The sequence below is a fragment of the Molothrus aeneus genome, chromosome 4 (assembly GCF_037042795.1).
Source record: "Molothrus aeneus isolate 106 chromosome 4, BPBGC_Maene_1.0, whole genome shotgun sequence".
Lineage (NCBI taxonomy): Eukaryota > Metazoa > Chordata > Aves > Passeriformes > Icteridae > Molothrus > Molothrus aeneus.
This window is the reverse complement of record NC_089649.1, coordinates 18,528,323-18,545,274: the sequence shown is the minus strand read 5'-3', so window position 1 is coordinate 18,545,274 and position 16,952 is coordinate 18,528,323. Positions and strand designations below refer to the sequence as shown.

Genomic DNA, 16,952 nt, shown 5'->3' with positions numbered 1-16,952 from the left:
GGCAGAGCTGCCAAGGACTAAACAATGCTCCTCTCTATCTCTGCTCACCTGTGTTTGCCAACAAGCCACACACAGATGAAAGAGCAATGGCCACAGTGGATTTCAAGCACCCAGAAAAAGCCATTGTAAAAGGCTGGGAAGGAAAATCCCCTCCCAGTGCATGTTCGGGGAGGCATGGTGAGAAGCTACACACACCACCCAAGAGGCAGCTGTTTGGCCATTCTTGTCTGTGTCACTTCATACTAAAAAGATCTTTAAAGGGCAGAAGAGATCCCCATTCTGGATGAATCCTTAAAAATTCTGTGTAAATATACTGAAGAAAGACATCAAACAGAACTCTTTGATAAGGGCCTAGGTAAAATCATGCAACTTTTGGGGATGGTATCTCTTATGAAATGGAAGCCAATATCTTCCTGCAATTAGTGGCAGGCACAGAAACTCTTGCAGCTCTGAACAACATATCCCACATACACAGGCTCACATCTTTTCCTGGCTACATGCCTCAAAAGCAGGACTAGAGCACAAATATTGCTGTCTCAGTGGGCACAACCCACTGAATAGGCTCAGTACCAACCTATCATACAGGGAGGATGCCACTGGCAGAGGGTGAAGGACCCACATATGTGGTTAACCTCCTCCTCTCTTGAAATGCTGGGCTAAGCCAGAAAAGTTAACAAGGACAAAAATAAACCAGCTCTGTACTTATCAAATCTCTTGCTGGGTAACCCCTGGGTAACCAGTGCCCCACCGCAGGAATGTCACAATCTCTCATGTTGGCACAATAATCCAGGGACTGTTCCTGAAGGTTAGGGAAGTTTATTTTTACAACTTTGCACAGTGCCTACAAATCTATCAGCCACACAACATCTGGTTCAGGCACTGCCCTTTGAATGGTTTTTCTGTTGGTGCAGTAATTAAAGGTATCCCAGGTGACACCTGATCCCTTATCAAGTTCATTAATTTAAGTGGAGTTATTTGGCTCTTTATTTTCTATACTTCATAATGTATTTCTAACCTTTAAAGTGACATAGGCAAGGACCAGATTGCAGGGGCGCTTATTAACAGCCTATTAAAATATTTTATGGCCTTTATTTTTACGTTGCCATAGGGAATCAAGTATTTTGCTGTTGTTAAACAGGCTCAGGATTTATGTTGCGAGAGCTTCACCACAGCCTAACACAGAGTAATGCTAGGAAATGAGCTGGGAGAACAAGCTCTCATTCAGCTCTCCATGTGCTGTAAAGCTGTCACATGCAGATGGCAGCAAGGGGCCCTCCAATGCAGGCCCTTGGTTTGGTTTGTTTTATTAAATATAAACTGATACAACAAGACACAAGGCTCTGGGACCTGGGTGCCTTTTTACTAACCCTGTAGACCCATGGAGGGTTGCTCAGATAGGATCTTTGTGGTCCCCTGTAAAATAAATATTCTGTGTCTTTTTATTCCAGAGCTGCTGTAACACATCCATGTTTTGCAACTGACTTAGAGCCAATGATTGTGCAGGAAGACCGCGATCTTACCTGCAGCAAGACTATGATTGTATCTAGAAGACAACTATGGTCTTATTGAAAACTCTTCTTGAGATTGCAAGCCCTTTCTTCCATAGGAAACCTCCCTCCAAAGTGAATTCCCCTCTCTGTTACAAATCTGCACTTCCTCCTAACTCAAGCACATCCAACACTGAGACAACACATGTCTTGAATTTAGAGAGTTAATGATGTCCTGCTTAGGTATTCAGAAATTACAATCAAGTCTGTTCTGAAATGCATGGTTTGATAAACTTCCTGGGGTGAGACTGGGGTCTTCCCGAGTTTATATTATGTTGCTCTTATTTTCTCAAGCATAAAAAGTAATTTGTAATGAAGCAATGCATTTGGAAGAGTATCAGCAACATACTTAAAAGTATTTTAATTGCTTGTGTTTTCAAAACGTTTTAATGAAGTCAAATCAGGAATAGACACTCATCTGCCAACGAACCTATAAAATATTTTACAATGACATTATAATTGATGCAACTGTTTGTATAAATTCCTGGCATTTTAAACAAAGATACCAGAGATTAGCTCAAGAAGATTATTCAGTAGGCATTTATTATTTCTGCTTTAATTATAAGGGTTTTGTTGTTTTTCTTCTTCCCAGTTTTTAATTTAAATGTCATACTGTAAGATGATTTTGTGTGGGTAACCTTAAAGAGACTGTTCTCAGCGAGCAATCCCATAGCACTAATGCATGACAAGTAGCCATATTAATAAATGTTATTAAATGTACCATGCCTTTAATGCCTCATCCAAGACCAAATGACAGACTATCTTTCTGGGATCAATCCTGGACATCCAGGAGGGATTTCTTCTCTAATTTCATTTTACAGCAGAGCAATGGCAGGAAGAATTGAGGCTCCCTGCAGAGCAGACTCCCTGTAACCTGGGTGAATGAGGGCTCTGAGGGTTTCTGAGCTCACTGGGTCTCCTGCATTTGTGCAAACTCCAATTCCCTTTCCTCCCAACCCTTGAGGGAGAAGCTGCACCTAAGACACTAGAACTTCGCCCAAAGGACCATGCCAGGTCGTGACACACCAATGGCACTGCAAGCCCTGCCTGCTGAGAAAGTTTCTGGGGGGGCTCTGATCTGGTTCAAATTAAAGCTGCATCTGCAAGAGCAGCTCAGCAGTAAGAACAACAAGAACAACAGCCTTGCTGAGAGCTGCTTTGCAAGTGTGCAATTCAGACATCTTCTAACGAGCTCCCCTTACGCCTCTTCTCCCTCTCCTACCACGAATGAGAGAGGAGAACCCACTTCAAGCCGTGCTGCACCACGCTCTCCTTTCCTGGGTGAGCAGTAAAGCACTGACTCCCAACAATTTCCTCCTCCTGAAGCTCATTAGATGGTTTTATTAATTAGCAGGCTCCCAATCTTATCATGCGCTGCACCTGAAATCTGGCTTGTGTTTTTGAAGAGCGTAATTAAAGCCAGAGGTAGTTGAATAAACAGGCACTGACAGAGACTAATACTCTACCAATATAATGAAGCAGCTTGCTAGACAGTAAGATGCCCAGGCTCAGATGTTAACCCAGTGCAAGGGCAAAACATGCTTTGGCTGGCAAGCACATCCACCTGCTGATGTGGGCACCCCCAGGAAAATCCTGGATAACTTTGCTGAAAGCAATATCAGACTCCGGGGGAGAATATGGGTTATGGAATCTGTCAGGGGCCAAAACAAACAGAAAACAAGTAAGGCAGCCGCCCTCAGAGCACACAGAAGTAGTAATAATCAACTGTTTCAACACCTTCCCTGTAGAGACTGCAATAATTAGCTGGTAATTATTGGGCACAATTTCCTTTACGAAGACTAGAAGGTTACCTGCTTCAAGGACAGAAAATGTACCTTTGCCTCCTTCATGCAAAATTGAATGGAAAATGCCAACAATTGCAGCCAAATCCCAGTATATTGCTTCATCATAAGCCACTTGGTGTCTTTTAGAAACCATTCTGCAGTGCCATAGCCCAAGGTACTATCCCTGCTTAGCACTGCTGCTGCCAGAGCTGGTTCCCCTGTTTCGCACACCAGAGGAATGAGGGAATAAACAGCAAAAGACAGAAACAGGCAGAGAAAAACCACTTACTTGATATTGTCAAGACATCCAGATTCAGGTTTCAGTATGGCAGTATGATGAAACATTTTATAGAGAGCAATCCCAAGGAAGATGACATTAAGCTGTAATGGAGGGGGAAGAAAAAAAAAAGGATTATGTGACACAGCACAACAGGATGGGGAGAAAGTCAGCTCCTTCTCTGTAACAGATGGGTTACTGTAGGAAATTAGCTCATGGTACAGCTTTATAGTGACTGAGTCATAGAGAATTTCTAAGCACTTTACAAAGTGACCTGGCCCGTAGATTACAGGACTGATGATGCCATAGCCTTAGTACAGCTGTGGCACTGCTGATACAAGGCTGGTTCTAATCTCAACTGCAGTGCCTCAAAGAGCATTATGGAAAATTAAAAATATTTGCTGTAAGGGCTTCTCTGTGTCTGAGATGTGTACAGTCGTGAAAAGTCACTCCCAGCATATTACTTAGCCAGCCCCATAGTAATGAAGCATAAAAGGATCTTTTTTTGGTGAATACACCTTTTAAACACATTGTAATGGGACAGGTGGGCAGGGAAATCACAGCTGATTGTGCTTTGCACAATGCAAAGTTAATAAACAAAAATAAAAAATGGTTTGATTAGTTCTGTAAAAGATGCGATGGTGCTTCCATGCCTCAGTGTTCACAAGGCAGTCAATTCCTGGAAAGGAGTTTCCCAAAAAGCCCAGTCTAGGATTTGAGACATAATCAAAAAGGGAAGATATCTTTTTATGAATGAATTGCTTAAGGGGGAAAAAACCCCCAAGAGTTGTAGTTGGTGGCATGGCCCCCTTCCTGATGTGGAAGGCTGCTGAAATGGCTCCCAAGTTGCAGGAGAAGCAGAAGAAGAGACAATGTCTGCATTGAAGTGGGAGTGCCTGGCTTTCTGTGCTAGCCAAACTGTAGCCTAGTCAAAACAAAGGATGGTTTATTTAAGCCATATTGTAGCGATTAAAGTATAAGAAAACTCCAGCTGTCTCTGAAGTTGGGTTCTCTACCTTGTTGCTGTGTGAGCTGATATGCTGGCAATATGCTAAACATGAAGTCATACAAGTTCACAAGTTTCAACTTCTGCTGGTTAGGAAAAACCCTCATCAAACTTTTCCACTTTTGGACTTTCCTTCATTCCCCCCATCCCTGGTCCCAAATTTCCATTTTCTTTTTTTTTTTTTTTGCATTATCAATGCAAAACTTCACTCTGGAATTCAAAAAGGGTGTGAGCAGTGAGTGGCATCAAAACAGTTTGGCACTTCTAAATGTCCAGCGGTAAAAACCAAACTCTGCAAGTGCCTGTTCTGAAGCTCCCTGGTCCATTTTGATCAAGTATTTTGCAATGCCAAGAGCCTCTTATAATGAGGGTCTAATTGCTATGCCAGGTAGGGTCAAAGAAGAACATGCCTTCCTCAAATTAATCTGTGTAAATTAAAGATAAAGAGAAAAGGGACAGCAAAAGTTTTATTTCTTGACCTGAGAGATGGAGTAGTTAATTAGGAGTTCTTACCATAATTATCAAGGTCGCTGGTCCTATAAAGCTCCAAATGAAGTAGGTGTCAAGTCGGAGCCAACATCTGTAATGAAACACAGGGGAAAGAAGGCATTCAAGGACTGCACCCAGGACATACATCAAGAGTGAGAGAGTGACAGAGAAGAATGTGAGCTGCAAAACACGCCGGTGGGAGACAGGAAATATTACATTGCTTGTTCATTTAAATGCTGAATTATGTGCCCAATTTCTGACAGCGCTATTGATGGAGTAAGATAATTACCTCTAGAGGAAGCAGGGAGAAAATGGCACAAGGCCTATTTGCTAAGGCTTTCTGCATCTGTTGGAAAAACTCCTTAAACTGTGGGTTTTTTCAAGGAAGGGGTCTGAGGAACATCCACAAAGCTTTTTCTCTGCTTTGTGCTCCTCTTTGCTCTCCAGCTCTGATGCAGTGCAAGCTGTCTGTCAGCTGTCAAGCGAGATGACATTTCTCTAGCAAGTACATCAGAGAAACTTTGGTGCAAATAGGAAGCATGAATTGGATAACAGAAGGCTGAGGTTTAATTAAGTTCAGCAACTTCCCCTTTAAAGTGTTTTATTTCCCTGAACCTCCTGAGTATTTTGTTTCCACTAATGTTTCCAGGGTTGCATATGGTCTGCGCTATCACAAGAAGTTGATTCATGGCCTAAAACTAAATTATTAATCGCTTAATTTCAACCGCATTTAATACTCCCCACATTTTTTAAAGCCCCTGGGAAATTACATTTCCATTCCTAGTTCATTCCAGGCGACAGGAAGATAAAATGGAAGTGACTCGTTACAAGACAGACAAATGTAAATTCCAAGAAAGTTCCACATGATGTTTAAAATAATAATATCTTGTCGTCTTTGCAATGCTGCAAATCACAGTTCCGTTTATACACAAAGGACTGAGAAAGCATAAAACCACTCTTCTACTAAACATCCGACAGAATTTCATGATTAGGCAAGTGACAGGAACTGTATATATGAATTTATCATGGTGGTGGAGATAGCAGTTCTCACAAATGACAGCTCTAGTGTATGTGCCTAATGCTTTTTCCCTTCTAATGGACTTTGCAACAGGCAGAAAGGTCTGCGCCAGCAGCCCCATGGGAGATGATCAGCAGGAGATGCCTGACGAGAGAATAAAGCATGCCCTGAACTTCTGTGGCTGGGAGAAGCCAAAATAGGAGTAAATTCAAATATGCAGAGAAGACTTCTCACTTCCCTTCCTGACCATATAAATTTCAGGTCTCATCAGCGTTGGAGATGTATTGATATATATATACACAATCATAAGGCTATTTGTCACAAATTAAAATACTGTCACTTCCCTAACTGTCGCTCCTGAACTGCCTCTGCAGTTGCTCATCCAGAATCCTCACGTGATAGCAGCAAAATCTTAATGCAAGAGGCAAACAGAGGCTTTCAGAGCAATTTCTGGGAAATCTTGTTTCCTCCGTGGCTGCTGAAGTTCAAGGTGATTTAGATGCAGCTGGTAATGGAACAACATGAATGACTTGAAACTACTTGAGTCTGATTCCCTATAGGAAAAGGTTTATGCCATCATGACATCTGTGTATCACCCATAATACCGTCTGAAATGTCACCCAATTGCAACTAGATTTGACAAAGGAATAGAGGTTTCAAGGATAATGAAGTCCCTGTAAAAAGTGCCCCCCTTTCCTAAACAAGGATGTCCGCATAGCAGCAGCTCACATATTTACACGGCGTTTCAGACTTTATACTTACCCCCCCCGCCTCAGGAAAAATGAGTAACTGGTGCTTATGCCTCAGCTGCTGCATATAAATCACAGAATACACAGCCCCATCACTTTTTTTCTACTGATAATGAGTGTTGCTGTGTGGGAGAGGACTCAGAGGGTTGTGGGGGTTTTATTTTTTTTTAATGAAAATATTTTGAACTTTTTTTTTTTGACAGTTTAACATTCAAAACAGCGTCCAACCCCTGCTGCCCAGAAGTTGGGAACACTGTATTTTAGTCACCATCAACTTAGTTTTCCTTCAGCATTAAGAATGACCTGGATCTTGGAAAGTTTGGGGAAGGGGAAAAACACAAACCCTCTCTTTACTTCTTGAAGTATGGTGATCACCCTTCAGTCACATCTGGTGCAGCTGGCTTTGAATGCATATAGATTGGGACATGGGGAAAACCAGGGAAAGCTGAAATACTGAATGAGCAAAAAGCTGTGCCAGGCTCAGCAAAGAAGAGCAAAGCAACTGGTACCTTTTCCAGACAGCAAAAAGAATGAAATTTTCCACCCCACTCCCCTAAGATATCTGTCTCCATTTGTAGAAAACAACTGAGATGCTGTGGATGAGAAACAGCAGAGGAACCAGGTCCTGCCATCAGGATAAGTGGGGCATGGGGCAAAAGGCATGGAGCAAAAGGAGCTCTAGGAGAGATTGCTTCACGTAAGCTGGAGCACAGCTTATGAAAAACAGAGAAGGCCTTTTTTAGGCCTCTCTGCACACTTCAAAGAATGCAATGTAATTTTTTATTTGTTTGAATGGAAAATTTGCCTTTCTATGAAACAGTGTACAATACTCAGGCTTGGGGGACTTAAAAAAAATATGGGGTTTTTGGTGGTCATCAGGAAGAGATGAAACTCTGAACCTGTTTAAGTCATACCTCATTAAAAATGCAAATTAAGACCAAAACATCAAAACACAGGCATCCCGCCAATTGCGTTGTGGAGCTGTAAATTGCTAATCAGACAAGTACCACACTGAGCTTTTCTTGCCTTAGAAGACAAAAACCCACATGCACAATGAGCTGCATAAATGAGCTCCTCCAAACAAGGAAGCAATCAGGCAACTCACTTCCCAGAGTTGCTAATCTTGGGCTGCTGAGTTACTTGTGACCCTCCACGAGCAGCTGCACTGTGAGCACGGACTTGCCACATTACGAGTTTAGACTGTGCTGCCATTTGAGCAAACAAGCTCCTTCAGGGCTCAGTGCAAGGCAAGGGATTATCAGGAAATGTGTGTATGTAGGGAATACTGCTCAAAACCCCATTGCTTATTCTAGAAGTCACCCCAATGAATTCAGTTCTCGTGACAAGCTCTGTGGCACTGCTCTCCTTTACTTTTTAATTTCCTCCTTTTCCACAGTGGCAACTCAAAATATTCACCTAAAGCTTTGCCCAAGTAATAAAGACTACAAAGAGTTTACTCTATTTTCTGCATGAAGAGAAATCAAATACTAAACTATCCCCGGTGTGCATTAAATATAACCAATAAACAATCATTAGCTGCCATTGGACCATAAAATTTGAAGAGCCCTAAACATATCATGTTGTTCATGGGAGCTCAGTGGTTTGTTTCATGTGGCTGTACAGCCTCCTTGTCAGGGTGCAGCAATGGGATATGTATGCACCAGACATGCCTTTCAAGGGTGCAATATAGGTTCTGCTTAATGGAGTTCAGCATCCACATAGCTCACGCTTCCTCCTCCAAATACTGGCAGCAGCACTGCAAATAAAACAAGTTCAGTGGAGCCACCCAAGACAGACCACATTGTTAGATGCTATTTTCTGAGCAGCATTTACATGCATGAAATGTCGGCGCCTGGCTGATGGACTTGGGAGGCTGTGTACATACACAGGGCTTTCATTTTGCTTTCTGACAGCTGGATTACTTACTGTGTATATCCTGCTTTATAACATTCCAAAAGGGGGGAAGAAGGGGGGAGAAACAAAAGAGATCCCTGCCATGATGGATTTGATCACCAGTGAATGAATATACCTACAAGTTTCTAAAATATATTGAACCACTCAAAGCGTAGCTGCTTTCCTCTGCAATTTGTGAGAGGCTTGGATATGAAAACCGGGGAAGTATGGAAATATGGAATAGCATCTTGCTGCTGATTTGGGATGGCTTGCTTCTAGTATGAGTCTTCTCAAAGGCTGCTAAAGCCGTAATTGAGCTTTTACTGAGTTTTACATACAAGTTCTTTTCAAAACTAACTACAAATGCAAATACTATTTTCTATAATATTTTCTTTGCATTTTGCAGCATTGCCCACCATGACCCTTGACATCATATCCATCGAGGAGATGTATGGACTTGGTTAACACATGGGATAAGGCAAATGATTTATCTTTTAAATTCTTTTTTTAAGTACAATCCCAGTATCTTCTTTTTTGCAGCCTAACTTGAGCTGTGGCCATTTAAGACCCAGCAGCTGAAGATAGGTCCTTAAGAAATGGTAACTCAGAAGTTCATGAGAGCACTGCCAGAGTCTCTTTAGCAATGTGAGGGAGCCACACTGTCTGCAGTGGGGTTTCCTGCTTTTCATCTTCATTTGAGAGCTTAGAATCAGAATAAGGTGAGATGCAACATTTCTGATTTATCTCAAAACTAGTTGAGCTGGCCTGAATGGGATGATCTTTAAAGGGAATCACTATGCTGCTGCTTAGTCACAAAAGCAAATTAATCTCCTAATATAAGGGGCTTGAAGTGTTCTAAAACAAACAAACAAACAAACAAAAAGAACTAGGAAAAGGATCAATCCCTATCCTTGAATTAATTAAGTGTATAAGAGTACTTTTATGGAGCAGCTACACCAAAATGCCAATATGAGTAATAGGACACGGGACACTTCAGGACAATCACAAGCACCAAGTGATGAGTAAAGCAACAGAGGGAGGAACAACTGCCTGTTCCTGGCTATGTAATCTGGGCCTGTGTTACAGGAGGGTTGGATTTAGAAAGGAAAATGAAATCAAGAAAACCCTACACTGCGTGTTTAAGCAAATCATTCTGAGATGTATGAATGGTGGCACCAAATGGCAGGCAAAAAACAAATAACACTAACAGCTCCATAAGTCCTGCTTAAACAAATGCAGTAAATAATGGAGGGAGGCAAGTAATATATTCCAGAGGATGTTTTACAAAACCTGGCGAAACCAAGCAACTTCTTGCAATCAAATTATGTATGCCTGGCATATAGTTCACTACAAATTCTAATCAGTTCTACCCTTCTAATAACATTATACTGAAAAATACATCATCATCCATCAACCAGATGGAGCATGATAGTTATACAAAACATATTGTATGGTTTTTATTTTCCTCTGTGAGAACGTGATAAAATTGTACATTCTGGAATTAAAAATTATAAATAAATATTTTAGATTTGCAAATCTCTGTAAATATTTATTTGCAAAATATTATATATACATGTTTAATCATTTAAAATACCACTTCATGCTTTGGTGAGGGAGACATATTTTATTGGCACACACACAGGACTGCTGCCTCTTCAATGCCAAGATAGCGAAGTGTTCGCCTTCAGGGAATTTCAGCCAAACTTTCTGCCTGTACCTTCCATGCCATGGAAACATTTTGGCAACCAAGGTCTATTTGCAAAAGCCAAAGGGTGAACAGTGTGGAAAGTAGCCACAAAATACTACACTGCAAACTGGACAGGTTAGGACAGTGCTCCAGCAATGGCAGATGTGCTGTCCTTTCCAGACTGCTGGAATATGTTTGAGGCTCAATGTGCCTGTTGTAGGCCACTGTGAAGAGCTATGTCCTCCACAGGAACACCACAGTTAAGAATAAATTTGTCTAAAGGGACAAGGCAAACTGTTTCCATACCTGATTTAATAGGTGCTTATATAATGCTCAAGAGCGGGAGTGAATAGAAGAGTTTGTTGGGGCAGGAAGCAGGTGGCAACTGATGGAAAATCTCCTTCAGAAATGGCAATCAGCTGTTGTGTTACCTATTCTTTGCCCTCTAGGCCTGTAAAAGTCAGTCAAACTGCTTTGGATAAATTGGTAGAGATCCTAAAAAACTTACACCCTCCTACCCTTATCTGTAGGAGATTTCCTTTCCTTTCCACGAAGTGTGACATTTATACAAATTCAGGTCACTGCTCTCCTACTCATGGGAGGAACACAACACAAATATCCATCTGGGATCCAAGCTTGCCTGCTGGCATGGTAATGGATCATGAGCAGTTCCACTGCTCTACAGATCTGCTTTTTCAAAAAATAAAGGTTCATATATACAAATAAGGTTTCAGGCAAAAAATCTGCAATTGAACCTAACAGAAAATCAAATGCTGCCATGGCCTGACCTGATCTATGCCAAAAAAGAGCTTCAGAACCACCAATGGCTCTTTACTACATATGCCTTCATATTGAGCCCTTAACTCAGTTAAAGTGAGACTGGAAAGGCAGACTGACTTAAAGGGAAGAAAAAAAAAAAAGGTGACCAAAAACACACTGTTAATCCTATTGTAGCAAAGATAGCAAAGAGAATCAAAGGCTCACTCTTCCCCTTGTTTTCCATTCAATGATGTTGCATGATGACCTAACTTGTGCTTTCATACCAGCTTCAGCAATGTTGAAAACACTTAAGAATATTCATAATGATAAATGATATAGCTGTTCTGATTTGCAAAGAGCATCATGCATTCCCTAGTCACCACCTATTCTGCCTGCAGGCACTGTTAATTTGATAGAACAGTTTTAAAAAAAGAAGAAGAAAGCAGCATCTTCATCCAAATAAGAAATTCTCTTTGGTTAGAGAAGGAGGATCTTGCTGATATAGTACCAAACTGAGACTAGGGACAGTCACCTCTGCTGATGTTACGCAATGATGTGACAAAATTTTCCTCGACTGACTTCCCTAGAAAATACTTTGCAAATCATTTCATAGTGGGGAATTTGTCCTGCAAGAAACACAGAGATAAGGCAAGGCATGCCTCCTAGCTGAGCTCTGCCTGAACAACTCCTCTGGGCTCCTCATGTCCATTTGTTGCCCCCACTCCCACCTCTCCTGAGCAGGTCCGAGCAAAGCCAGGGTCACTCACACTTTGTCCGTGCCGTAGCTCCGGTAGTCCACTGCTGCCGACACAGCCACAATCAGCGCAGGCATGCCGTACCCCACCAAGTAGAAATACTTCCTCCGGGAGTGCTCGCTCTCAAAAACCTCCACCAGCATGATGTACAGCTGCACACCCTCCAGGAACATCCAGGTGAAAGCTGCCAGGAAGAAGAAGTGCAGGAGGGCAGCAAAGACGGCACAGGCAATCTGCGTGAGGATTGAAAAGAGCAAGGGAAGGTGTTTGTAGCATGATTAATTAATGCAACAGTCAGGAGTACTCTTACTTGGAGGCTTAATAAAAATGAGGGTGTTCTTATCTTCCCTCTCCAAAGGAAGAACTTTTTTTCACTTGGGAAATATGTGTGAATTGTTTTAAAATAGTACAAGCATATATAAGTGATACTAAAAGATACAAAGGCAGGCACGTACACAATCATGCAAATAAGCGGATGAAGATGTACACAGTATAAGCTCATTTTTACAACCTGCTTATTAAACTCACACACACATTGACAAGCAACAGCCCCCGAAATCACAGCAGGCATGAGCATGTGAGTCCCAGTTATCAGCTGGGGGCCCAGCCCTGTGAGGACTCGTGCATGGAATGAAGACAGTGCTGGAATGTTTCTCACTGGTCAAACATAGCAGATGCACTGAGACAAGAGCCCGTGACAGAAGCAGAAAGTGCTTTGTCTCTTACCGGCTGGTCAGTCCGGTTGATGCCAATGAGGAAGAGGAGCTCTGCCACAAAGAGGCTGATGCACAAGTTCTTGTGAATCGTGTTGCGGTCGCTCTGCAGCCCACGGAAGAAGCAGAAGGTGAAGATGCAGATCAGGAGGCAGACCAGGGAAAGCAGGATGCCGACCCATGTGATGAAGTCCAGGAGCAGGTCATGGACTGCATCGCTGTGCTGAAGGTAAAACAAAAATATCTCATCAGGTGCATGATGCATGACTTCTACTGCACACAGAGTGAGGTTCTCTGTGGCACAAGGCACGAGTAGCAAAAAGATTAAATGCACCTAAACTTGAACCCTGCAGCAAGAAAGCTGCAACCTGAAACACAGACTCCAAAGCATCTTGCAAGCTGCAGGTGCCCTGAACAGACTCAGACCCCGAAACCTTGCAGAAGCATAATGCTGTTGATAAAAATACTGAGATATCAGGGCTAGTCTTGCGTGTGGCTCAATCTTGCACAAGCATGGCAAAGGAGTGCCTGGACACCCAGTATACAGAACCATTGAACAGAGTGATTCAAGTGTAAAAAAAGCATTTCATGCTAACAACATCATGTCCAACAAGTGCAAGTCCATTACAACCATTTGCCAACAGTGAAAAAAGACTCTCTTTAAATGTTCAGAGATGTATGAGCTTGGAGGCTTTGGAAAAAAAGAGATTGCTTACTTTTTTTTTTTTTCTTTTTCCACAGGGGAAGGAGAAAGGAAGTTTGATTTTTCTTTTTCAAACCCTGGAGTTATATTTTAGAACTCCTGGGAAGTCAGATTGATCCTGAGAACATTACCCAGAAAAAAAGACAGACCTTTTAACACGAATTTGCTTTTAAACTGTAACAGAACAGTGATTTTAAGACAGCCTGGAAAGTGACTGATTCCCTGTGATGAACTTTTAACATGGATGTACTTGAAAGCCATGCAAACAAAGCCAGTGTAAAACTAGGAAACAAAGTTTTCTGAGAGTCAGGATAGCTGAGCCTTGGCTCTGCTGACAAAACACTGCTGCATTGCTCCTGAGCTTACATTGCATGACCCTCATGGAAAGAGGAGGCACGTGATGAGACCCTCCTGGTGAGAGCATTGCACTTCCCTATTCAGGCTGTAAAACTTGTCCATAATTCCCCAAGCTTCCACTAGGTATGAGCCACCAGATGACTGCTTGGGTGTAAGCTGTTAGAGTCAATGACCTGGGGAAAAGACTGGCTGGAAATCACTGGGGGCATTTCACAAAGACCAGAGCAGCTCAAAGCCCAGCTTTGTGATCCACCAGGTTGTGTTATAAATGGTAATCACATTCTCCACCATTTCTGGCATTTTGATGACTTGGGCATTATGCAGGCTGGCAAAGACAATAGTGTCACACTCCAAAAAGCCAGGGCAAAGTAGAACCATTTTTCTCTCCATGGGATAAAAGCTTATGACAGATGGAGGGAAAAGGTGATTAATTTATCCACTTTCTTTGCCTGCTTGCCAATGATAAAGCCACATCAAATGTCAGGCCTTTCCCGATATACACTCTCCTATGTCGGCACCCGCAAGAAACATCCCAAACCTTTCAGCTCTTTGGCTTTACCAGCATGAGTGAAAGGCATCAAATGATAATGAAAGATGGGGAGTGATTCTCTGCTCCATCCCTTCCATGCTGGAAGTTTTGTCTCCAGGAAGACTTGGAGGTGGAGAGATGGAGGGCTCCTTTTCCCAAACCCCCTTGCACCTCTTTCCAACTATTTCCAATACCTAAGGAACTAGAGGTCACAAGTCCAATGGGGAGACAAGAAATCATTGTGTGCTTTCTGTGGCTCATGACAGAAATGCCTATTCCAGCCAGCTCATCCAGCAGCGCCCAGAAACCTGACAAGATGAAGCACATCATTTCCCTGGCAGCTGCGCATTGCTTTATCTCAGTGTCATTCCAGATCATCCATCCCTCTTAACTCTGCGGAAAAATGTTAATGCAAACCTTGCACCTTGCAAATCATTCTTTCTTTTGTCTGAGGCTGCAGGGGGATGGCAGGAGAACATCTCCCTGAACAGGCCCTCATCTGATTAGATTGGCCTGCCAGGCTGAATGGACCAAGAGCTCTTGGGTTGGGCTACAGGAGAAGGCAGCTAATGCAGGTGGATGCAGGGAGAAAGAAACCAGGCAGACTTTGGCCAGATGCACACACCCCACCCAGATGGGGCCAGATTCATCCATCCCAAGACAAATTTAGCATGGTGCAGGGAAAATTCTCCACAGGCTTCTTCTCTCCCAGGTCCCAGCTCCTGCACCTCTTATCACAATACCACAACTCTGCTGAATTTAAGACATGATGCAGGAATTACAGGTGGTTTTGCTCTTGGAGAGGGATCCTTCCATCTAGGTTCTTTGCCTTCTTCAGGGAAGGGCTGCTTGCCCAAGAAGCTCACCATGCTTAGCAGTAAATATGCTTCATTGCTGTATCATTATTATTATTACTATTATCACTCTTACTGCTTTTCTTTTTAATATTAATCGTAAAGATAATACTGATTTTATGTACTTAACACTCATCCCTGGAGTGCTGGGAAACAACCATAAAAACAACTTCTCCATAATTACAAACTCCCTCCCCAAACTCAACAAACTCAAAGAAGAACAAACAGAAAGGAATGATAACAATGAACTGGGAACAAGAGCAATTTAAAAACACCTCAGGGGGAAAAAATATGAATTTGTAGCTTTTCTAGTAAAGTCCAAGAGAAGAAGTGAGCTGAATTTTAAAGGCTGGGTATACTCCAGCCTGTTTGAGATGCCCAGTTTCAGGTGCTGCTGCAGAGCAAATGGATCAGGGAAGACTTGATAAGCACTGGCATCCTTCCCATGGCAGTGCCAACTGCTCCCTCAGGGCAGTCACATCCGGAGCTTGTACACCAGCAAGTACAACAAAAGGCAACTTGCCTTTTGTTGGAGACTAAATCCTGCAAATTACTGCACTGTTACATCAATCAGAATAATATGGGAAAGGGAACAACAGTGGTAACCTCTCCCAATGCCATGAGGTTTTCCTTGCCATCGCCTGACTGCTGTGTGACAAGCAAGGAGCAGCATAACCTGGCTTACACAGGTGGTGTATGGAGTTGCAGGGTTAAATATGATACAGGGCACACCAAGATTTTGGATGTAGGTGTCAGCCTTCAAGCCTGGTCTCAAGCACAAAAAATGCAACAGCAATTTTTCTCTTTATCTGTCCAGCAGTTCAAAACTCCTTGACTGAGGATAAAACAGCTCAGATGTGCATGCTAACCACTGAATCACAGCATGGTGAAGGTTGGAAGGGACCACTAGTGGAGTTGTCTGGTCCGACCTCCCTGCTCAGGTCCAACTGGACTCTGTGCCACTGATCATGACCCTCTGGGATCTGCCATTCCCAGAAGATCCCTAGGAATATCATTCCAGCACAATGAAAGCCCTAGGGTCACTAAGGCATCCAACATACATCTGAGACCACCAGTGTATTGACTACAGTCACCTCTTGCTTCTCAATGATCCTCCCAAATACTTGGGCAACCAGAAGAGCCCATGAGAAATACCAGACATCAGTCCAAGAGACAATTCCCGACAGCATCAACCAAACAACTCCTTGCCCAAATGTACCATGGCTCTCCAGACTGGTGCTACATGGCATAGCACGCAAGACACTGAGGTTTGTTACCACTGAGCTACACTCACTTCACAGAATAAGCTGACACACATTATTTTTAGCACAGGAACAACTTACTAAGTTGTTCTTTACAAAAACAACACACTTCAGTGACAGGGTTTCTATAGTAAGTATGTTTTACATTTATGATTTAGAAAATGTAAAGCCTAGTGAAAAGAGATGTCTCTGGCTTTGGGATAAAGACCTGTTTTTTTTTTTTTTCCAGTGGGGCCAAGAGCAGTAGGAGGAGAGTACTGACAGGGATTTGTGCAGGAGGAGTTGCAGGAACACTGGTAGCAACCACAGCAGGGTGAGCAGGCAGCCCCAATATTATCCAGGCTGGGAAAATCAATGAGCAGCTCTGGCAGTGTCTGTACACCACAGCTGAGCTAATAAAAACAAATCCCAGGGAATGTCAGCTTATGACAGAATGGCTCTCCCTGAGATGAACAGCCTTTTCCTCCCTTATTAAAAACATCAGCAGAAGGAAACGGCAGCCAAACCAAGCTGCCAGCAGCAAAGGACACATTCCTTTGCCTAATCTGTCCTTCCAGGAATGGGAGAAGT

At 42.7% G+C, this 16,952-nt stretch overlaps 1 protein-coding gene across 20 annotated transcripts in view; it reads right to left on the bottom strand.

Moving 5' to 3' along the window:
• ADGRL3 (adhesion G protein-coupled receptor L3) overlaps positions 1 to 16,952 on the bottom strand; it is a 493,319-nt gene that overhangs the window by 51,355 nt on the left and 425,012 nt on the right. For all 20 annotated transcript variants that reach the window (XM_066548038.1, XM_066548041.1, XM_066548022.1 and 17 more), the window contains 4 exons: positions 12,691 to 12,900; positions 11,977 to 12,197; positions 5,128 to 5,194; positions 3,621 to 3,712 (listed from right to left, as the gene is read on the bottom strand). In XM_066548038.1, the coding sequence (XP_066404135.1) occupies positions 3,621 to 3,712; positions 5,128 to 5,194; positions 11,977 to 12,197; positions 12,691 to 12,900 (590 nt within the window). The remainder of the gene's footprint in view (positions 1 to 3,620; positions 3,713 to 5,127; positions 5,195 to 11,976; positions 12,198 to 12,690; positions 12,901 to 16,952) is intronic.